The sequence below is a fragment of the Microtus oregoni genome, unplaced genomic scaffold, assembly GCF_018167655.1.
Source record: "Microtus oregoni isolate MIOR12 unplaced genomic scaffold, Mior012 000192F_ref0000130, whole genome shotgun sequence".
NCBI classification, from domain to species: Eukaryota; Metazoa; Chordata; class Mammalia; order Rodentia; family Cricetidae; genus Microtus; species Microtus oregoni.
The window spans coordinates 30,827-54,508 of NW_024544851.1; the positions used below are offsets into that span (position 1 = coordinate 30,827).

At 40.5% G+C, this 23,682-nt stretch overlaps 1 protein-coding gene across 9 annotated transcripts; it reads right to left on the reverse strand.

Annotated features, from left to right (window-relative positions):
* Positions 1-154: 154 nt before the first annotated feature.
* Positions 155-22,116, reverse strand: LOC121445443 (zinc finger protein 431-like). Of its 9 annotated transcripts, XM_041647588.1 has the most exons (7): positions 22,083-22,112; positions 17,127-17,175; positions 11,907-12,038; positions 5,384-5,439; positions 3,478-3,604; positions 2,715-2,775; positions 155-1,573 (listed from the first exon to the last, which is right to left on the reverse strand). In XM_041647588.1, the coding sequence occupies exons 5-7, from the start codon at positions 3,509-3,511 to the stop codon at positions 364-366; spliced, it is 1,305 nt and encodes a 434-aa protein (XP_041503522.1). In that variant the 5' UTR covers positions 3,512-3,604; positions 5,384-5,439; positions 11,907-12,038; positions 17,127-17,175; positions 22,083-22,112; the 3' UTR covers positions 155-363. The 9 variants fall into 9 exon arrangements, with proteins under 9 accessions (XP_041503522.1, XP_041503525.1, XP_041503524.1 ...); XM_041647591.1 differs by lacking the exon at positions 2,715-2,775; XM_041647585.1 differs by lacking the exon at positions 5,384-5,439 and having other exon boundaries at positions 156-1,573.
* Between the last annotated feature and the right edge of the window lie 1,566 nt (positions 22,117-23,682).

A 23,682-nucleotide genomic window follows, 5' to 3' on the forward strand; every position in this document is an offset into this window, starting at 1 on the left:
CTGAATTGGTTATTACATGTACTTAAAGAGAAGTATGAAATACAAAAGGGTTACCTTATCATTTAAATTCAAAGGGTCTCCCCCCAACAAGGATTTGCAGGTACAAACAAAATAAAGATGAACACCACAATGCTTGAACAGATTGCTGACATTGTCAATTGTTTTTCCCCTGAATACTCTTGTATAACTGCATGTAGGTGTGTTGGCTAAAAATCTTACCAAATACTTTATAGTAAGAAGCCCTTTCATTATTAGGTTTTTTTTAGGTACACAAATATTGATATAATATGCAAAGGCTTTAACAGATTGCACACAAAAAGTTTACTTCTATATAAAGGGCAAATTTTACCAAACAGACTACATTTATAGGGTTTCTTTGCAGTATTTTTTCTCGTGACTCCGAAGTGTACTGACACATGCAAAACCTTTACCACACTGATTACATTCATAGGGTTTCTCACCAGTATGTATTCTTTTATGTATTTGAAAATTATGTTGATATGCAAAGGCTTTACCACACTGGTTACATTCATAGGGTTTCTCTCCAGTATGGGTCCTTTTATGGCTTTGAAGATGACTCTGACGTGCAAAGGCTTTACCACATTGATTACATTCATAGGGCTTCTCTCCAGTATGTGTACTTTCATGTCTTATAAAAGTACTGTAATGTGCAAAGGTGTTACCACATTGACTACATTCATATGGTTTCTCTCCAGTATGTATTCTTTTATGTATTTGGAGAGCATTAGGATATGCAAAGGTTTTGCCACATTGATTACATTCATAGGGTTTCTCTCCAGTATGTGTTCTATTATGACTTTGAAGTTGCCTGTGATGTGTAAAGGTTTTACCACACTGATTACATTCATAGGGTTTCTCTCCAGTATGTAGTCTTTCATGCATCTGAAGATTACAGCGATATCTAAAGACTTTACCACATTGGTTACATTCATAGGGTTTCTCTCCAGTATGTGTTCTTTTATGTAATTTGAGAGTACGGTGACAAGCAAAGGATTTACCACACAGATTACATTCATAGGGTTTCTCTCCCGTATGTGTTCCTTTATGTATCTGAAGAGTAAAGTGACGTGCAAAGGCTTTACCACACTGGTTACATTCATAGGGTTTCTCTCCAGTATGTGTTCTTTCATGGCATTGAAGATGACTCTGACGTGCAAAGGCTTTGCCACATTGATTACATTCATAGGGTTTCTCTGCAGTATGTGTTCTTTTATGTATATGGAGATTAGAAGAACGTGCAAAGGTTTTACCACATTGATCACATTTATAGGGTTTGTCTCCAGTATGTATTCTTTCATGTAATCGTTGATTACTGGGGCATGCAAAGGATTTACCACACTGATTACATTTATAGGGTTTCTCTCCTGTATGCATTCTTTTATGGACTCGAAAACTACCACGATGTGCAAATGCTTTACCACATTGATTACATTTATAGGGTTTCTTTCCGGTCTGAATTCTTTCAAGCCTTTGAAGATGACTATGATTTGCAAAGCCTTTAACACATAGAGTATATTTAGATGTTTTCCCTCCAGTATGACTTCTTTCAGACCTGCAAGAATAATTGGCACATGTAAGTTTTACCACATTCATTACACTGTTGAATCTTCATATTTGTATAAATTAATTTCATCAATTTAGTCTGATTGTAAAGAGGAATGAGATCTTAAGGTTTTATCATTTTATTTACACTCATGTTTTTCCACTTCATTAAGGGCTGTTTTGCATCTTTGAAGATAACTGTAATAGTAAAAGCCTTTATTACATTTATAGAATCTTTCTTTCTAAATGGGGTTTTTTTTTACATATTTGAAAAGAACTGGAAAAACTCAGATCTTTACCACACTTCTTGCATTCAAAATTTTTCCTATGCTGTGAGTGATAGCTAAGTGAACTAGGACAAAAGGAATTATTTACACATTCCTAGCACTCAAAGGGCTTTTCTGCAGTGTGATTTTTGTTGATGTATTAACAGTAAAGTTGCAAACCCAACCACTTATATACCTGAATCAAATTTAACAAATCTACTCAAAAGTGGGGACTACTACAAATCTTCTAATCATTCTGAGAAGGGTTATGTTACATATTTCCATGTCCCTATGCTCATATGTCTTGTATCCAGAGTGACATATGATATACCTAGTAAAGGAAAAATAACAAATAAATGATTTCCACATTGAATTTATAGTTTTACTTTCTGTTCCTCATAAATGTGGTATAGTGTTTAAGGTTTCTCCACAACAAACACCCCTTGACTTTTGACTCCAACTGCTCTTCTCATTTAACTTAGTAAAGTTAAAACAAGTATATGAGTAACATTGCTTTACCACGGACCATTTGCTTATTAGAAGGTTTGGACATATACATATCACCTCTTCAACGTGTGTGCCTTCTGTAACATGAGTGGTACAAAACTAAATGGATTGGCAGTTCTATACCATAGCTATAATGAGGCTTTGATCAAATGGTGATATCTGGTAAGGCATTGTTTCTTTGTCTTCTTCCTGAGTGGAATGCCTGGCAAACTCAATTCATCTTTCTGAAATTGAGGTATATGGTTTTATGAGAATTTTGTAAATATCCATACACTTTTAAGTTGTGCTTATTTACATGCTTCCTTTTCTTTAAAACTTCAAGGACACATTACAATTTCTTCAGAGGCACATTTGTATCATCTTGCACATAAAAATTACCTTTTTTGTCTTCTAGAATTCTGATAATATTCCTCAATTCTATGGTCTTCCCAATTGTATCCTAAAATATAGTACAAGAAAGTGTATGGTATATTATTGAAAATTGTGTAAAACTTAAGTTACCATCTTCAGTGAACCCTAGATCCATGCCTGATTTATTCACCTCTGTGGTAATATTTTATTTATGATCTAACAAAGTTTGCCTGAAGATCAGAGCACAAAGCTAGACACAGTCATAGAGGCCAGTCAGTGGTGCTACACACCATTAATATCAATAGCCATATTAGTTAGCCAAAGAGGCCAGGCAGTGGTGGTACACACCTTTAATCCCAGCACTTGGGAGACAGAAGCAGATAGATCTCTGATAGTTCAAGCCCACCCTGAGCTACACAAAACCGATCCAGTCAAAAAGGGAAACAGAGCTCATAAAAGATGATCTCAGCACTTGGGATCCCATGCCTTTAATCCCAGCACTAGAGATGAATATAAAGGGGGAGGAGACAGGAGCTCAATGCAGTCTGCAGTCATTCTGAGGACAGGACTGTCCATTCGGTCTGACTATTGATAGAGGTGGGAACTCTCTAGCTACTTCTCTGATCTTCACCTTTAACCCCAATATGTCTCTGGGTTTTTATTAAGAACAATTAGAATTCCTGTAACATACCTCATTCGTCCTCTTCCTCAATCAAATTACAGAAGAACATTAATAACCAAGGAACAGTTGTCCCTTTATTTGAAAACATAAAGGAAAATTCAGTCTTACCTATAGTAGCGAGATTCCTGTAGGTCTCCAGCATCACATCTTTGTAGAGATTTTTCTGGGAAGGATCCAGCAAAGCCCATTCTTTCCAAGTGAAGTCGATATGTAAATCATCATAGGTCACTGTATTCTAAAACACCCCACACATGTAAACAACAAAAACTGTGATACTGACAACATTGTAAATGTATAATTCTTTGACAACATAGTCATATAATTCTGGTGCTCCCCATACTTATTCTATGACAAGGATATTATAATATGTTTACCAAGTTAGTTTAGAAGGAAACTGAATAGGAGGTTCACCTCTGACATTTCTGTACTGTTTGAATGGGCTATCACCTTGCAAGAAAAAATGACTATAAACAAACATAAAGAGACAAGTAAACAATCAACAGTACAAAGTACATATTAGAGAAATTATTTAAACAATTACTAACTACAAAAACCGAAAAATAATATGGGCAATCTGGGCATATTGACTCATGCCTTTTAACCCCAGGACTCAGAAGGCAGAGGCAGGTTTATCTGCCCCTGAGTTGTATGCCAACCTAGTCTATGCATCAGTTCAGAAGTACATATTAAGACCTGGACTCCTGGGTAAAAATCATTCAAAGAAACAAAAAAGATAGATCTCAGAGCCCACATTTATTTGTTTGTTTGTTTGTTTATGCTAAAATTCTTACAAAGTGTTAGGGATTCTGACCCATGTCATCCGTGAAGAAATTGCATTTAGTCACTTCAATGATTTTTTTTTAATATTTATTTATTTACTATGTATACAATATTGTTTCTGTGTGTATGCCTGCAGGCCAGAAGAGGGCACCAGACCTCATTACAGATGGTTGTGAGCCACCATGTGGTTGCTGGGAATTGAACTCAGGACCTTTGGAAGAGCAGGCAATGCTCTTAACCTCTGAGCCATCTCTCCAGCCCCTACTTCAATGATTTTCATATTCTGCAACAGCCCCTACACTGTTGAAAATGTCCAAAGTATCTTCCAACACTCAAGGCAATCTCTTGTCTGTGAGATTTTGTAGAATCAGAAAAAAGTTACATCTTTCCAATATACAACAATGGCACCGAATATCCATTTGCACGCCAAAAGAGAGGAATGGAAACATAGTGAAGGCCAGACTGAAGCACAACAGGACAGAACATCAAATCCTACAGCTCTGTCTCAGATGCATGGGGCTTCAGTTTCCAAGGGCGTAGATAGCCCTATCCCTGAAACTTCTCATACATCTCTGTGTGTACTGCTATTCCATATATGTAGCTACCTCTCCATGGCAGGTATCTTACAGCTTTGGTATTTCAACATCTTGTGGTCTCAAAATGCAACCCAGGCTTTGTCCTCACAGCTTCATGCAATGGACTCTCACAGTATCCATACTGGGTTTCTGTCACTCCTAAGCATAGATGCCTGCATCAATGCCTAACTGAAACCACAGACTAAGAATCCATAACCTTAAATTTTGATTCTTTCTTGTTTCCAGGGCTGCCACATCAAGGGTGATCTTGCAAAATTTGACTTCTTAATTGGGATGGACACTAACATACTTGGACCACAGGTGCAGCAGGTTTTGTATGAAATTGCTTCCTGGGAGTAGGAAACACTATGCTTATTCCTTATATAAATTAAAAGTGAGTGGAGTCTCACCCTTAGGGCACCTTGATAGGTTTCTACTCCAGAGCAACAAGGTCAGAGTTGCAGGTGTCCAAACCAAGATTGCTAACACAAAACACCCTAAGAAAGGCTTGCCAATTCTTCACTTGCTAAGTCTAGCTCGAAATAGACACCTATGTCTCAAAGTTTGTCACTGTGCACTGTGTTCCTGCTTTCTCTGATCACAGCCTTACTCCTGAAACCTTGTTGCCATGGTCATTGGCTCAATTTCTTATCACTTACCCTAGGAATGTGCTTTTGACCAATGAGAGGTAACTTTTTCTTTAGCTTCAAGCTTCCTGAAAGAGAGGAAGTTTTAGACTAGAGAAGAAGCGAGGAGGTATTAGAATTATGAAAGAATTGGAAGAGGCAGAAGAAAAGAGACCTGTTTGGAACAGCTTGTTCACCCTCAGATACCTTAAGTGCTTTCACTTGCTGTAGCATTTCATCAGAACCCCCAGACACCATCCCTCCTCATTACTGTGTGTTAGCCCCCAACTTGGACACAGACCCCTGCTTGAACAAAGGACACACCGTCTGCCAGAAGTTCATGTAGGCCACCCTCCTGCAGAGCTCCCACACTCTCTCAGTGTCCCTTCAACACTATCCTCAAGACCCACCCCTCTTTGCTTTTTTCAACCCATAACTTGGACAGAGACTCTCTGATGGAACTATAGCCACGCCTACTGCCAGATTTCCAGCCCCTATCTTGGGAGGGGGGAATGCATGTCTAACCATAGGCCACACAAACCAGAAGATCAGAGAGCAGATAGAAACCGAGGAACAAAACACTCAACCAACAAAGACAAATTGAGAAATCAGCACCTAGACCCATAAGCACCTCAAAGCCAGATACCTAGACACCAGAGTAAGAGCACAATCAACAACAGCCAGGGCAATACGTCACTACCAGATTCTCGCTATCCTATGACAGCAAGCCCTGAATGTTTCAACACAACTGAAACACAAGCAAAAGACAATAAGACCAGCTTTATGAAGATGATAGAGGTCCTTAAAAAGGAAATGAATAAATACATTAAAGAAAGCTAAGGAAAAAAAGTTGATACAAATGAATGAATCTGTTCAAGTCCTGAGAATGGAAAGAGAAGCAATTAAGAAAATGTAATCTGAAGGAATTCTAGAAATGAAAATCTAGGTAAGCGAATGGGAATTATAAAGTCAAGCTTCAAAAAAAGAATACAAGACATGGAACAGAGAAATTCAAGCAATGCAGATACAACAGAAGAAATGGATGTATCCAGTCAAAGAAAATGTTAAATATAAAAAGTTTCCTGAAATATAACATTCAGGAACTCTGGAACACTATGAAAAGATCAAAGCTAAGAAAAATAGAAACGAAGGGGGAGAATTCCAGCTCAAAGGCCCAGAGAATATTTTCAAATGCATCTAAGTCAAAAATTTTCCTAAAGGACACTAGAAAAACACATCCCACAGAAGCAACTAAAGAGGTCTTGTGCGGGTGCACAGAGACTAATGCAGCAATCATAGGGACTTCAAGAGTCTTAGCAAGGTCCACTGCATATACATTAAGGTTGTGTAGCTTGGTGTATTTGTGAGACTTCTAACAGTGGGAGAAGGGGAGGGTGTCTCTGACTCTTTCTTCTGCTCTTAGGACCCTTTTTCTCCTCCTAGTCAAGGCTTCATATGGGGTTTGGTGTGGAATTCCCCTCTGTATGCTATGAATATGTTTTGTTACCATTGGTTAATAAAGAAGTTGCTTTGGCCTATGGCAGGGCAGAATATAGCAAGGTGGGAATTCCAAGGAGAGAGAGAGGAGGAAAGGAGGAGTCAAAGTGATATCATGTAATTGTTTAAGAAGAAGAATGCTAGTGCCGGGCGGTGGTGGCGCACGCCTTTAATCCCAGCACTCGGGAGGCAGAGGCAGGCGGATCTCTGTGAGTTCGAGGCCAGCCTGGTCTACAAGAGCTAGTTCCAGGACAGGAACCAAAAGCTACGGAGAAACCCTGTCTCGAAAAATAAAAAAAAAAAGAAGAAGAAGAATGCTAGAACCTTACTGGTAAGTCACAGCCTCGTGGCGATATACAGATTAATAGAAATGTGTTAATTTAAGATATAAGAGCTGGTTAGGAATACATCTAAGCTATTGGCGAATGTTGTAATCAATATAGTTTTTGAGTGATTATTTGGATCTGGGAGGTCAAGAAATGAATAAGTAGTCTCCATTTACAGGGGTTTATGCCTAGTCTTGTAATTTGTTATACCATGTTTGGTTGATATTCTTATGATATCTGCTCTGTTATGAAGAGATATGGAGGAGGAGTAAATCTGGGGGACAGGGGAGTGGGGAGGGCACTGGAAGGAGTAGAGGGAGGGGAACTGTAATCAGTTTGTATGAGAAGTTGTGTGCCTATTCCTCCCATAAATTGAAGGCTTAGGTACCCTTGAGGTACCTTAATAGGCTTCCAAAGCAGAGCAAGGGCCTTCTCTTCAATGGTGCTAAATACCTTGAAATTTCCTATATCAATTTGTATTGCATGAGAGAGGAATAAACTTTTTTTTTAAATAAAGGAATGTGGATAAGTGAGGGAGGATTGAACTCAGCAGGGCAAATACCAAATCCTGTAGCTCCGTCACAGACAGGTGGAGTTTCATTCTCAAAGGGCTTTGATAGCTCTGTCTCTGAAAATGTTCACACCTGTGTCTGCTTTTCTACTTCCACACTTGCATGCAACTCTCCATGGCAGATGTCTTATTGCTTGGGTATCTCAACATCCTATAATCTCAAAATACAACACAGACTTAATTTTCAGAGAATTATACAATGAATTCTTAGTCTCTCACTGGGTTTCTGACTTTGCCAAAGATGTGTACAACAGTGCTGAACTGGAACCACAGAGGAAGAATCCATGACCTTTAAAATTTGCATCTTTCTTGTTTCCATAACTAGTACATTGCTGAGCCACCAAATTTGGTTTCCAAGTTGTGATGGGCCCTACAATAATTGGACCAGAGTTGCAGCAGATTCTGTATGAAGTTGCTTCTTGAGACGAGGAATCACTTTGTCTATTCCTCCCATAAATTGAAAGTTTAACTGGATGGGATCTGACCCTTAGGGTACCTTCCTTGGCTTCCAATGCAGAGCAAGGGCCTTCTCTTCAATGGTGCTAAACACCTTGAAATTTCCTACCTCTGTTTCACTACTGGACTGTCATCTCAAAGTACCTAGTGCTGTTTTTCTCTACAAAACACGGACTTTTCATTTCTTTCTACCCCACTTGTTTTTCACTATAGACCTAAATGAGTAATAACTCATAATTAATACTTCATCTAAGAAATCAGCCCAGTTAGTTTTTAATTCTTCCTTACTCAATCTCTCAGGGAATAGAGAAAATAAGAACAACGTTGACACAAAATATTATACGAATGACCACTAGCTAAATTTTCCATGAAGTCTATTTTCCACTGAAAACTTACTGCCTGCATTACTCAAAACACTCCCAAGTTTCAAGTCCTACAAGAACAGATGATTAAGCTCTGTGTGAAGCTTTCTATGTTTTTTGTCATCTAAAGTCTTGACCTATTCAACATTCTTCAAAAGTCAACATTCCCAGGTTGGTTGCAATAAGAAAATCACCTTTGATGCACCAATTTTTTTTTCTAACTTGCTTGTTTCTTGCAGTGATTAAATTCTCTGACCAAAAGAGTCTCAGGTAAACAGCAGGTTTATTTGGCTGATTCTGCCAGATCACAATCTACCATTGTGGGAGCTTAGAATGGAAACTCAAGCTCATGGCTGAAGGCAAAAAACATGGGCTAACTTTGCTAACATTTTTCTTGTTTGGTCACTTGTCTCATTCTCAACTACCCCTTTTATTCATCTCAGGCCCTCTTGCTTAGAGTATTGCAATCTCAGTGGAAGAGCTACCCACAGCACTCATCAATCAACACAATGTCTAACAGAGAGCAACCAGCCACTCTGATGGGGAATGACTTCAATTGATGTTACTTCAGATGATGTCTTTACTGACACATAAAGCTAATTAATATGAGGAGACAATAACATGAGATGGTTTTAAAAACCCAAAACCAGGGCTGGAGAGATGGCTCAGCGGTTAAAAGCATTGCCTGCTCTTCCAAAGGTCCTTGAGTTCAATTCCCAGCAGCCATATGGTGGCTCACAACCATCTGTAATGAGGCCTGCAGGAAGAATACTGTATACATAATAAACAAATAATAAATATTTAAAAAAAAAACAAAACCAATGTATTAACCATAGCAATTATTTAAGCAGCAAATACCCAAACATAGAAAAGCAACAACTTGAAACAAATATATGCCAAGAAATGAGGAAAGGCAAGCCTCTAAGATCAAGAAAACTAAAACTATCTCTCCACAGAAAGTTCCCAAACTAACAAAAACTCAAGGAACTCAAAATATAATGTAGCAAATTTTTTGAATACAAAAGCAGGTGAAGGCCCATCATTTTCCAGAGAAACAACAATATGATTAGATGATAACTAATAAAATCAGCAACATAGATGGCACTACAAACAAAAACACAAAGCTACACCTGCAAATACATACCATGGTCCTTTAACCAATAACTGCAAGATTCTAATTAAAATCCAAATCCAAGAAATCACTGGCTAGCACTCATCTTGTGAACTCCAGTTCTCTCCTTTGCTAATAGTAGAAAATGGGTTGTTCAAAGAGGGATGTTCAACCAAAACTAGAAAAATTCAATCGAAGTCGTCTGAAGTTTTAACTTTGTAGAAAATAGATTTGTGTACTAAAAGGACCTCATTTTCTTAAGGTAAAGAAAAGGATATTTGTTAGGATCACTTGAAAACCATTTTGTTTCCCAAGACAGATGAATGGATGTAAGTCTGTATCAGATGAGGAAATGGAAAGTCTTCCAAACCAAAAGCACGATAACAGATTTTTAAAGAAACAGTGTATGATTTGTATTGTATATCCAAAGCAACTTGTTTTTTTCTAATTGTTTTGTAAGTCACAAGAAATTTTGAAAATGAATTTATCCCCATTTTTTTGTGTCTGTTTGTATGTGAGAGACCAATTTTTCATGTGTCTGCAGGTAACCACTAAAGAGAGGGTGTCCGATCCCCTGGATTTCGAGTAGTAGGTGGTTATAAGCCTCCCAACTTAGGTGTTGGGATATGAACTCAGGTCATCCCCAAGAAGAATTTTTGCTGAGCAACCTGCTCAGCACCATAGTATTTTTACCCAATAACTAAATGTCTTTCATAAATTAACAACAATAAAAAACCTAAATAAATAAAGAAGTAAATTAATGGCCCTTGGAAATACATTGTAACAATATTAAGATGTTGTCTATGGTAAATTTGCAGCATGAATTGTATATGATCCAAGGAAGATTCCCAACAATTTATAACAGGAAAGCTGATTACAAAGCTACATGCAAAGTGGAAACACAAAGAATCCTCAATGAAAAATACTACACACATTGACACAATGTGACTTCTATACTTACAACAAAGTTACAACAATTAAGAATGTGTACAATATTTGTGAAAGAATAAAAGGATGGTGAGAAAAAACCAAGCAGAAAGATATGGTCAACTTTTAATCAAAAGACTAAAGGAAGCTCAGCCAGAAAAAGTGTGATGTTGACCAATGTTATCCAACTACCTACGATTCTATGCATATAAAAACTAAATAAACAGACTTTATAACACCTACCAAATTAACTCAAACAGACACTAAATTTGTTATGTTTCTGACTCTCCAGCTACAGATATTTCTTCCAAAGAGAAGCCCATGTTCTAGAGCCCACTCTACAAATGGAGGTAATCTCCTGCTATGGCTCTGAAAACTCTCATGACCCTTGAGGTTTCAGATAAACTCAGTCTCAAAGATGCCCTACACACTAAACAATGTCAAAGAATAATCTAATGTCTATTTCCTGCAACATAGATTATGGTACAAGTTGTGGAATCTATTTTATCCACCCAACTAACACCAAGCATAACAGAAAAATCTCTGCAGCTCAGAAACTCCTTTTCTCCCCTTCCTAGACGCAGACAGGGCCATGGTCTAGGAAATTTGTAATTTAGTAGAAATTCTTCCAGTCTTGTACACCTTCCATTACACACTCAATGTCCAGTGCAGCCAAACACAAGTCACCCTCTAACAGTAACTGTTGTTACTGTGTAACTAATTGTTAAAGCAAAAAGAGGCCATGAGTTAGAAAACAATGAGGGTCATGGTAGGGCTTAGAGGCAGGAAAGAAACTATATATGATGTAGTTATAATCTCAAAGAATTATTTTGAAAAGTTGAAACAGGCTTTATGACCATGTTCTCCAGAGACTAGGGATTTGAAAGAGAGCACATGATAGGTTACTCAACCTTTGCTCCCAGGATGTGCATCTCAAATCATAGCCACATAATTTAGCCAGATCTTCTAGTTTACTTGAACAAGTGTAACTATAGTAATTTGACAGGGTCAGATTTTATCCTGATTCTTGATTGCCCTCATCTGTGAACACCAGTAAATGGTCAGTCAGGATATTTGTTGATTATCTAAACCTGACTACCTGATCCACATTGCTAACCTCAACTACTGCAAAGCAGGAAAGCTTTCAACCTCCATCCTATCCCTCCCTTTTTGCACTGTGACTACATCAGCTTCAAAGTTGGTCATTGAACTCAATTCTTGAACAGGTCACTCTTCATTTTCCCAAATAAAAGCCAGAGATGTTGCAGGACACTCATTAACTGGTCTATGTTTCTTTCTTACTTACCAGTCAAGGCCCAGCCTGGAAGGAGCTGCAGAACTGTCTTCCCAGCACTGGACAGCAGAGGAAGGAGTAAGTATTCAAGTCAATTATCAACTTGACAGTGTGGTGCAAGCCTGGGATTGAGAAGGCATTGCTCTAAACAGAAATAAATCAATAGTACTTGAGAAAATGAAATGAAATTCCTAACGACTGAGAAACACTGGAGAACAGAAACAAATAGAGATTAGCACAGTAATGCAATTAAAAAAAAATGAAATTTTCAAACATGATACCAGTAATTGGCATTTTTAAATGGTGAAAATGATTCATTTTTAAGATAAAAAACTTAGCTATATTGACTTAGAAAAAGAGTAGTCCTTTGCCTAGTAGAGGGAATGCCATTAATAAGAGACTGATAGATGTTGGCTGCTGAAATCTGTAACCTGAAAGAGTAACAGTCAAAGTCTTTGTGTCAAGAAGGACTGAACATATTTGCAGAGAAAAGTTCCCTAGGGCTGGAGAGATGGCTCAGAGGGTAAGAGCAATGGCTGCTCTTCCAGAGGTTCCGAGTTCAATTCCCAGCAAGCACATGGTGGCTCACAACCATCTGTAATGAGACCTGGTGCCTTCCTTGCCAGCAGTACATTGTATGCTTAAGAAAGAAAGAAAGAAAGAAAGAAAGAAAGAAAGAAAGAAAGAAAGAAAGAAGGAAGGAAAGAAAGAAAGAAAGAAAAGTTCCCTAATTGGAAGATCTTTATTTGGCTCAAGCTAACCTTCTCAATGTGGAAAAACTACCAATTTGGTCTGCCTTCATTCACAGGACGTGAATTAATACACACTTGGAAATTACAAAACTACTCCCCCTGCCACAATCAAGTCCTTTTTCATAATTGTGACTCCAGCAGCTAATTGTTGACCTTGTTTCCCCTCTGCAGTGTACACCATGAACTATTTTCCCTATTCCAGTGTGAAGGCAGAAGCCATGCTCCTCATGGAAATCTTTTCCTGTGACTGCAATAGGTAGTTAATAATTTAAAAATTTGAAAATTCCAAGGTAGTACAGTCATTTAAGAATTTAGGAAGTGTACTATAGAGGATAGCAAGGTCAATGACCTGGAGAGCAACAGACTGGGATCAAGGCTACTGGAGTCAACAACATAGGAGAGCTTGTTTCAGAAATATTTTTCTAAAAGGCTGGAAGTGCAGATGTTCTAGAATTAATATGCCTTCCCAAGAAGAAATCACTCTACACACTTAAGAGTTTAATAAAGAAAACTGCTTTAGTACTAGTATGCTTCTTCACCTTACTCTAATGCTCAAAGAGGAGCCAGCTTAGAACAGACTTTGCATTACAAACTTCCTGTCATTCTTATTTTAGGTTCAGGCACCAGGTTACACTTTGAACAATTTAAATAGGGACAGGAACTTAGCACATGGAAGATTTACACAGCAAAGATATTCCCAGAATTATTTCTTAAGTATAACAGTGACATAAAATAACAGGTTATTCTCCAGTGACAGGGTCCTGAGGTGGAGGTGCCAGAAATGAGAAAGATAGGAAATGGAGAAGGTAGAAAAGATAAAGGCTGGGGTGAAATGGTCCTGTACAAGCTATGCCTCTTACCAAGTAAGCTTCTTAAAAAGAATAATATCGTGTATACTACTTCTAGGGGGGAATGGAAAGAAATGGGAGATTTTTATGAAGTCAGCAGAAACTGTCATGAGCTATTGTGGGCCAGGATGCAAATGCAGCAGATAGCAATTGATAATTCTGATGTCAACCCACCAGATGAATAATTCTCTGATGGAGGAGAACCTTGTTCAAGCAAGGCTTATGGAACTACTGACTCTGGAAACTGTTGTTTCTCTGTAATTCCACATGTGCAGAAACAACTATGGTATCTCCCCAATATCTGCACTATAATGTGTATCTCATATGATATGTATATGTAATCTCATGATTATATCTCAATCTTGTGAACACATATATCCATGGATAGTCAGGAAGATGGCTTCTCATTAACCTGTATAATTTTGAAGAACAGAAATATGCTAGGATATGCTTCATAACTGATCTATTGTCCCATAAGGTCTGTTTTTTTTTTTCACTCAGAATAACATAAGAAAACAACAATTTCCCCCAGTCTAAGACAGGCTACACACATTTAGCTGATCTGAAACCTCAGAGCAATTTCAAACTAGACTGAGTGGGTTTGTATACACATCGTAATTTAAAACATGAAAAAGGACAGTCGTAGATGTCTAACCAAGGCTATTAATACAAAGCAATCTAAAGTACTATGACAATTCTTTGCTTACTAAAAGTCTAGCTGATAAAGATCACAATCACTCCCTCTATGAATTCCTCAGCAGGGTGTCTCACAAGGCAATGTGGCCCCAGGTTCAGGATGGGAAACTAGGGACCTTGAGCTCAGGCACTGCCATGGTTACTCACTCCCCTCAGTTTTTGTAATTTTTTTATTGCAGAAAGTTTGTTGTTGAAATAAGCTGTGGAGAATTGGAGCAGAATGGAATAAAGAGAACAAGGAGAATAAAACAATGAAGAGAACTAGAGCTGAAGAAGAATAAAAGGGAATGACCCTCAGATTGTATGAATCTTCTTAAATAGGAAATCGTTTTAAGCCCTGCTACTCTAAAAAGTATTTTCTTAGTGACCCTGGGTGCAGCCCTGAGAGCTGAACTCTCCCAGGCTGCAAAAGAAACTACCATACAATGGGACAAATTCAGGGAGGTCTAATAAAATAATGCCGTAAAAGGGGAACACAGTGTATCTTAAGAACATTACTGACCAAGCCCACAGAGGCCTTGGGACTGATAACCATAGCTCCACGTGATGGGAAGAGTTGGATTCTCAGGATCTGAATCAACCCCTCCCACAAAGCCCTGGCCCCAGATCATTACCAGTGAGAAAGCTTGGGGGGGGGGGGGCGGTAGATCAGAGCCAAGACAGGCTCTCCTAGTAGCCCTAATAGAGATCAGGCCTTAGTTTCGGTTCACTAAAATGGGACAGAGCTAAACAGACAGTCATCAGAAAAACCACAATTTAGGAGCAGGCATCCCAGTCTTCTGCTAGCTCAGCAGTCACCCCATGGCCCCTTCTGCTGGCTCAGCACATGACCCCCAGTCTCCTGATAACTAAAGATAGCTTTCCCTACCCTGCTGCTAGAAGGTCCCTAAGCACTAGGACCTCCCTCTAACCAATCAGACCCGAGACTAATCTTTCCTCCACCAATCAGTCACAGATTAGTCTCTCCTCCCTGAAATTTCCCAAACTCTGCTTAAAGGAGCTTGTGACCTTTTTTAGTGGCCGCCAAGTGCTACATTGGAACCAATAAAGCACTCTTGTTATCACATACATGGCTGTTGGTCTTTCCTTGGAGGCTTCTCTCAGACCCTAACAATTGGTGCATTGTCCATAAAGTTCCCCAGAGAACCCCACCATGATAAGCATCTGATAACCTGGCTGGCTGGTAAGTGAAGTGAGTCCTCTGTGTCTGGGTCTGTTCTGTCCCTTGTTCTGTGGTTTGTGGTTTGTTTTTTTTTTCCCCATCTGGGTGGCTCAAACTAACTGAATCTGTAGGCTGGGATTTTGACTGATGGATGCATTAGAGGCCACGTGGGCTGGGAGATGTCCTGGGCCCACCTAGATGGGACAGAGGGTCCCTTTGGTTGAACAGGGAACCACACCTGTTGCAAAACGGAACTCCCCAGGGAGACATGCCATCAGCCTGCTTTGGTTCCTGGTTTCTTTCTTAAGTGCTGTGCTGATATATTTCTGTCAGTGTTATTTTTGTGTTTTCCTGTTGTTTGTAATGTTACCTCATTTACTTCTCTTAGGAGTGGGTCAGTCAAACTCAACTTCTTCCCTGGAATCTTATTTTGGACCGCTCCAAGGACTTTCAAACCCAAGTCAGTGACTTAGGGCTCATTATCTGGAGGGGGTGAAAGCATTCTTGATAAGGACATGGCAGGACTTTGGGTGCCTAACAGAGAACCAATGGCTGATCACTGTGATAAGGACATGGCAGGACTTTGGGTGCCTAACAGAGAACCAATGGCTGATCACTGTGGTGGCTGGGGAAGCTGATTATCATTGGTTAGGGTGAAAAAGAAAACCCTACTGCCGGGCGATGGTGGCGCACGCCTTTAATCCCAGCACTCGGGAGGCAGAGGCAGGCGGATCTCTGTGAGTTCGAGACCAGCCTGGTCTACAAAGCGAGTTCCAGGACAGGCTCCAAAGCCACAGAGAAACCCTGTCTCAAAAAAAAAAAAAGAAAGAAAGAAAGAAAGAAAGAAAGAAAACCCTACTGCTAGTCTTAGATGTTTCTCATGGTACAAGTTTTACTGTGATGATGCAAATTTAGAGTTATTTCTGCTTTGGTATATGTATGATTCTGTTCTTTTTTTTTTTTGTGGTTTTTCGAGACAGGGTTTCTCTGTGGTTTTTGGAGCCTGTCCCGGAACTAGCTCTTGTAGACCAGGCTGGTCTCGAACTCACAGAGATCCGCCTGCCTCTGCCTCCCGAGTGCTGTTCTTGTTTAAATATTAAAGGCATACAATATTCTAGACTACTAAAGGAAACCACAAGAACTTTGATAAAAAGTTTTCATGTCTAGAAAGTAAGAGAAAAGGCAAGAGACTAAAATAATAAGGAGAAGAGAAATAAAAGATAAGGCTGTCTGAACAGAGATAGGAACCTGAGGATGTATAGTAAGTTGTAAAAGGCCAGAGGAGGTATGAGATTTGGCCATGTTATGTTAATTCTCGTTCATTTTATTTAAAAAAAAAAGCTGATGATTCACTACAAAATGTTTGTGTTAGGAATGGGGTCATTCTCTTTAAAGGAGAGAGGGGGACAGACCACTGCCTACCACGCCCCTGTACCCTTTCTTTCTCCAGGCAACAGGGAGAAAGGGTGCTTTTCTATCCCACTACTTTACCCCCAGGTACCCCAGGATGAGAGGTATGGGAAGGCAGAGGGGGTGGGATGGAGGAGCTCCCCACATACACACCCATTCTCAAAAGGAGGAGTGACCAGCTGGGGAGAATTCCGTGGCCCTTCCATTGCATGCTGTGGACCAACCTGATGCTGGGGACAGGCAACATCTAGTCACCAGCCCTTGGTCACCAGCAACCTTTATAACTGGAAATTATAAAATCTTAAGTTTTCTGAGAAGCCAGCAAGGCTCACTGAACCTGTTGTATTCAGTTCTTTTCACTCACCAACCAACTTGGGATGATTGTTTTCAACTGCTCCAAGTCCTCTTCACTACTGAGGAGAGAGACAGGATTAGAACAGAAGCTTAGAAATTGGTTCCAGGCTCAGATGGAAGACTGGCCACCAAATCAGATCTCATAAATGTTGGGTTTTCTGTGATATGACTCAGTTGGGATTCTACATAGAAAAATGTAGGGAGAGGCTGAAAGTCCACCTCCAGACTCTAATGGGGGTTTCTGTCCAAAGTTAGTCAGGTATGCCAGGGCCTGAAGAAACACCAGGAGCATTCCCTGAGAGGGGGACAGAAGTTTATAACACCTATACACCCTGGAATCTGGAAGCACCAGAGAATTGGTCTGTAGTCAGCCCAGCTTTTGTCAACCAGTCAGCACCAGATATTCACCATAAGTTCCAGAGACTAGAAGGTTTTAAAGGTAAGAGGTTGGCTGAACTCATGGTGGCTGCTGAAAAATAATAGGGAAACCCCAGAGGAAAGGCAGACAAAAGGGCTTATGAGAGCTTTATAAAGACAGATTTGGAGTCTCATTCTGAGATTCCTGGAGGCAGGATTGCTATTTTTGGAGGTCAAGACTACATTGGGGACCTCTGCCAGATCCACCAGGCAAAGTCCCACTAGCCTGTCCACACCCAACCTCTGGAAGAGTCAGCAGACAAGGAAGGCCCTCCTGCTATGTCCAACCTTAGCCAGATCTAGCAGGCAAGGAAAGCCTGGTTGTCCATGACTAACCACCACCTGAGCCAGCAAGCAAGGGAGGCCTGCCCATTCCTGACCTCTGCTGGAGCCAGCAAGCAAAGATGGCCCAGCAGCCTGCCCATGCCCGAACTCCACCAGTGCCAGGAGACAAGGACGGCCCGCCCATACCCAACCACTGCTAGAGTTAGCAGGTAAGGAAGGCCCACCCACTCCTGACCTCCACCAAAGCCAGCACACAAGGAAGGCCTGCCCACCCACGCCCAACTTCCACTGAAGCCAGTAGGCAAGGAAGGCCCACCTACCTGCCCCTAACCTCTGCTCTGCCATTGAGCAACATCTGTTGTGACTGGAACCATAACCCTAACTCCACCACAAGGAGAGACCATCTGAGCCTAGGATTCACTGGCACGCGGAAGACTGACCACCAGAGACACAACCCCAACTACACCAATTGGAGGAAAAGATGGGTAGACAACACACTGAACAACACAAAGGGGAACACAGCACCATGAAAAAAATCAGTGGCTCTAACAGCAGCAAGACTTGAACACCTCAACACAGAAGAAGCAGAAAATGCCAAAAAAAAATAACTTTAGGAAAATGTTTCAGGCCCTTAAAGAGGAAATGAAAAATTCCCTCAAAGAAGTGGGGGGAAAGACAAACAAAAAATTGGAAGAAATCAACAAAATCCTTAGAGAAAACCAAGAAAAAGCAATCAAACAGATGAAAAAAAAAATGATTCAAGACTTGAAAACCAAAATAGAAACAATAAAGAAAACACAAACCGAGGGAATTCTGGAAATGGAAATTATGGGTAAATGATCAGGAACCACAAATGCAAGCTTAAACAGCAGAATACAAGAGATGGAAGAAAGAATCTAAGGTACTGAAGACACAATAGAGGAAATAGATTCATAGGTCAAAGAAAATCTAGAACACCAAACTTAAGAATAACAGGGATAAAAGGAGAAAAAGTCCAACTTAAATGCCCAGAAAAATATACTCAACAAAATCATAGAAGAAAACCTAAAGAAGGATATGCCTATGAAGGTAAAAGAAGCTTACAGAACACCAAACAGACTGGACCAAAATAATGTCCCCTTGTCACATAATTATCAAAACAATAAACATACATAATAAAAAATATTAAGAACTGAAAAGGAAAATGTCCAAGTAGCATATAAAGGCAAACCTATTAGAATTACACCTGACTTCTCGGTGGAAACAATGAAAGCTAGAAAAGGTCCTGGTCAAGTGTTATGTAGACATAGAGACCACAGATGATGTGTTCTTGGATTCAGTTTGCCAGCATTTTATTGAATACATTTGCATCTATGATCATGAGAGAGATTGATCTGTAATTCTCTTTCTTGGTTGAGTCTTTGTGTGGTTTCAGTATCTGGGTAACTAATCTCATAAAAGGAGTTTGGCAATGTTCCTTCTGTTTATATTATGTGGAACACCTTGAGGAGTATAGGTATTTACTAACTAGGCACACCTACAGGTGGAACAGTGTGTCCAGTTGGCAACATTTGCAGTTACATCATGATGCAAAGTAAAAGAGAATTTCAGCTCTAATCAAATCTAAAATCAACTCAGTCAAGGCTGAATAACCTCAGTCTATATTGAATACTACGCTGTCTCCTATAAGGGACATACCAGACTTCCTCCTGTCATCCTTTTAGCTACATAACTAAAAAGTTTGCTCTTAATAGTTGGCACTGCTGGTATTCCTCGTTCTCATATCCCCTTCCTCTCAGCTTCCTACAACACTGGCTCCTGCAGTATTGACACAGAGAAATTAGGGCATTGTGGGTTTCTATGATACTACTTCATTCCTTGTTCTTAAATTCTTCCTATTAACTCTTGATATCATTTATTCTTTTGCATTACTCTTAGACTCCTGTGGTTAGAATCATTCTCTCAAGGACAATCATGCAAATATGTCATGTCTTGAACTACTGTGACTCTTTCAGACTACTCACAAGGTGCTTTGGAAAGGCAGCATCCTGTTCTTGAGAATCCTGAATTCAAGGTAATACTTCAAACAACAAAGGCTTTAAGAGCTGAATCAGATCCACTGTATATTTTTAACAACATCCCCTCTGGCTCACCCAGAGAAGAATCATCAGGGGAAAGTTTTCCTAATAAAATACTCATTTCATCTATCGCTCTAAGAAAGTGACACTAAAGGCAATCAACAATAATTTTTGTAAGGAAAGCAAGGAGAGCAGGTAGCAATATGCTCCTGGAGTCATGCACAGAATTAGACAGCAAACTATATATTGGCCTTATCAAAAATGTATTAAATTCTCCTTGGCCTTGCCAAAAGGAAAACTTACTCATGTTTTTCTCAGGCCTTGTCCCCCAGTGAAGTCATATTGTTCCCAGTATTAATGAATGCCATTAATAAGAGACTGTATGACTTTGTCCCATGTAAAATGTTAGCTGCTGAGTGCTATAAGCTAACACAGGTTTCCAGCCAATGGCCTGTGTCTCAAACCTCTGAGCTAACTTACTGTGTCAACCAGGATTGCACACATCTGCATAAGAGAGTTCCACAATTAGAAACTGAACATTCAATAGCTCAAGCTACCCTCCCTAAATTGTACACCCATTAATTCTGTCTGTCTTCATTCACATGGAAGAAATTAATGCATGCTGGGAAATTACACAGAATGTTGTTCACCCTGCCCTTTCAGGTCATTCTTTATGATGAAGACCCCTGCAGCTTCAGTCTGTGATCAAGCTATTGTCTAGTCGGTTTCCCCCTGCAGTGTACACAGCACACTGATCTTCTTTCATTCTACAGGGAGAAGCCATGCTCCACGGTCAAATCCTTTTCCTGTTACTGCAATGGATAGCCCACTATGCAACTCAAACTGGTAACTTTAGAACTGTGGTGCTGCAGACCTGTAAACTAAGAATTAAGGGTGGTCAGTTGGGAGGAGAGCCAAGGGCAATGCCCTGTAGGACTACAGACAGGGTTCAAGTCCACCTCAATCAATATGAAAGACCTTGACTCTAAATGATTTTCAAAAAGACTAGAGATGCAGCTGTTCTAGAATTAGTATACCTTCATGGCGCACCAGGACTTAATGTTGACTGTACCTGGAATGGCCCCTTGACAGCATTTAGAGGCCTGTCTTTTAACAAAGGGATGGGCCTTTCTGCTGACTGTAAATCAGGGTTGTCTCCCTTGTTATGGGAATTCAGCTCTAAAGGTGATTAATACTGTTTAACAAAAAAAAAAATTACTGTTTAACAAACTTTCGATCTTCCCATACCATTCTCTAACAGGCATGGTTAGTGTACTACTTATCTTAGGGGTATTTGGGATGGAGCCCGCCCTTACCTAAATTCTACTTTGTGACTTAAGTTCTCCTAAGAACGGGTAAATCCTTATACCATCAATTCTATTACAATTAATTCTACTCTTCTACATCACAGTCTAGACTCTATGTGATGTTAAGTTGGGAGCGTCATCCCCGCCCTTGATATCCATCCCAGCCCCCAGGCCTAGGAGTTGCGTTGGTCTGGACTCCAAATCCCAGCATTCCAGAGAGGGTTCAGGACCACTCCCACCGGGTATTTACGTCCAGGGGAAGAACACGTGGGTCCCGGATTTTGCACGTGCTCTCGGCCACCCGAGAGTGTGCATTTAATAAAACACGGGCGTTTTAATTTGGTTTGATTTGACCTGATTGGATTTCTTGGCGCCGGCGGAGCTGCTCGTCTTTTCCTAACACTCTACACAGGAGATAATCCTTTACAAGCCCCACAAAATTAACTCCAGGCGGATCCAAAACCTAAATGTTAAATGTTAAAAATGTAGAACTTTTGGAAGACGCTAGAGACCAGGGTTCTCCGAGCTTGGCAAATTTGCCTTCCACACTGACAATACAAGGACTACAGCGCGCCTTTCATAGTGACGTCAACAACAAGGATATTTCTAAGTACAGTCCTGCTCCCAGTGCTGTGTGCAGATGCAGCCAGCGGAGTGAGGTTATTCAGGGGCTGCCTCCCTGGGCCAGGGAGTTGCAAGGATCACGCAGGACCACACAGAACCAGCAGGAACACGCCGAACTCTGTCTAGCCCCCAGACTCCCACCAAACCAGGGGAGGACTCACCACACCACCTCTCGCAGCTCAGTCAGCCGCGCCACACAGTCTAGAGACAGCAGCCTCTTTCTCACCAAGGCCAGCCACTTCTCCCTATCTGTGGAGAACAGGCTCTTTTACTCACCATGGTGCAGTTGCCAAGCTAACCCGCTTTCTCCCCACGATGGAGCCCAAGGCACAACACACAGTGTAACTTCCGACTTTCACAGGAAACAAGCTGAGCCAGAAGCCTGGCTCCCAGAAGTACCCTCCCATCTATCTGACTGGTGGGTCCGCAAGAGGCTCTGATTGGAGAGTGAGGCCTGAATGACAGGACGGTGAGCTGAAGGCACAATGCACAGTAGTTCCTAGCTCTGGCTTCCCCTTTTAGGACAGACCTATCCAGGTTGGCTGGAGATTTGTGCCAAATTCAACACCAATGGGTTCAGTTTTACAAATTCAGAAGGAGGCTACTCAGACAATTTTGCACGAGAGGAACACAGGGTAACTCAAGGGCATTATAAACAAGGTCCACAGTGGCCTTGGGATGGATAACCACAGCCCCAACTGTAGAAAAACGTGGGTTCTCAGGATCTGATGCCACCCCTCAGCCAAAGACCCTACCATGCAATTTCCCTGTTTTAGAAAAGGTGTTCTCTTACTTTCTCAATACATCAGGACCTTAGATAAAAATTCCAAGGACTACATAGGTTGCCAAACTCAAAGGGGCCTAGTTTCAAGTGTCTTCTAGAAGTTCTCCACTTCAAATTTGACATTTAGATGTAAAATTCTTCTGTTTTCACAAACCCAAAGAATTCTTGTGAGTTCCAGGGAGCCAAATTGAAGTATCCACCTTAAACAGGTCAGATACACCACTCTCAATTTCCTGATCCTAATTTTTTTTCCTAAACTTAACTTTGTTCTTTGTTCTGCCAATACCTTAAAAAAGTATTAAGAGACTATCTACCCAGGATGTGACCAGCACCCAGCTTTCTTAGCCCCCCCCCCCAAGACGACACCCACAAATAAGCAGGAAGCACTCTTGAGAATCTACCGCCCTAATTCCTTTAACCTGTTGTGCCTAACCTCCTGCATTTTTATTTAAAAAAGAGATGGGTATGTAATGGTCTGTCCTGTCCCTTTAAGAGACAAGCCACTCCCATCACCCACCCCCATCTGCTAAGGCAAGCTGATCTTCAGCTTCCAATCTGGGTCCACTGAAGGAGAAAGATGCCAGAACATTACAAGTAAGTCATAGACTCATGGCAATACATAGATTAATAGAAATGGGTTCATCTAAGATCTAGCTAGGAATATGCCTAAGCCATTGGCCAAACTGTGTTGTACTTAATATAGTTTCTGTGAAATTATCCGTATCTGGGTGACCAGGAAACTAAAGCGCAGTCTCTGTCTACAGTCTACAGATGGTCTTTCTGTGTCAGGGTCATCTCAGAAAGAGAAAATGACTTACAGCAGAGAGTAACCAAAGCCTCTACTCTACATCTCTGGCTGCTGAGCTTTTAGAAGCCCTGGGTTTTTTTTATTTTTTTTATTTTTTATTTTTTTTTAAATTTATTTATTTATTAAGGATTTCTGCCTCGTCCCCACAACCGCTTCCCATTTCCCTCCCCCTCCCCCGATCAATTCCCCCTCCCTCATCTGCTCGAAGAGCAATCAGGGTTCCCTGACCTGTGGGAAGCCCAAGGACTGCCCACCTCTATCCAGGTCTCGTAAGGTGAGCATCC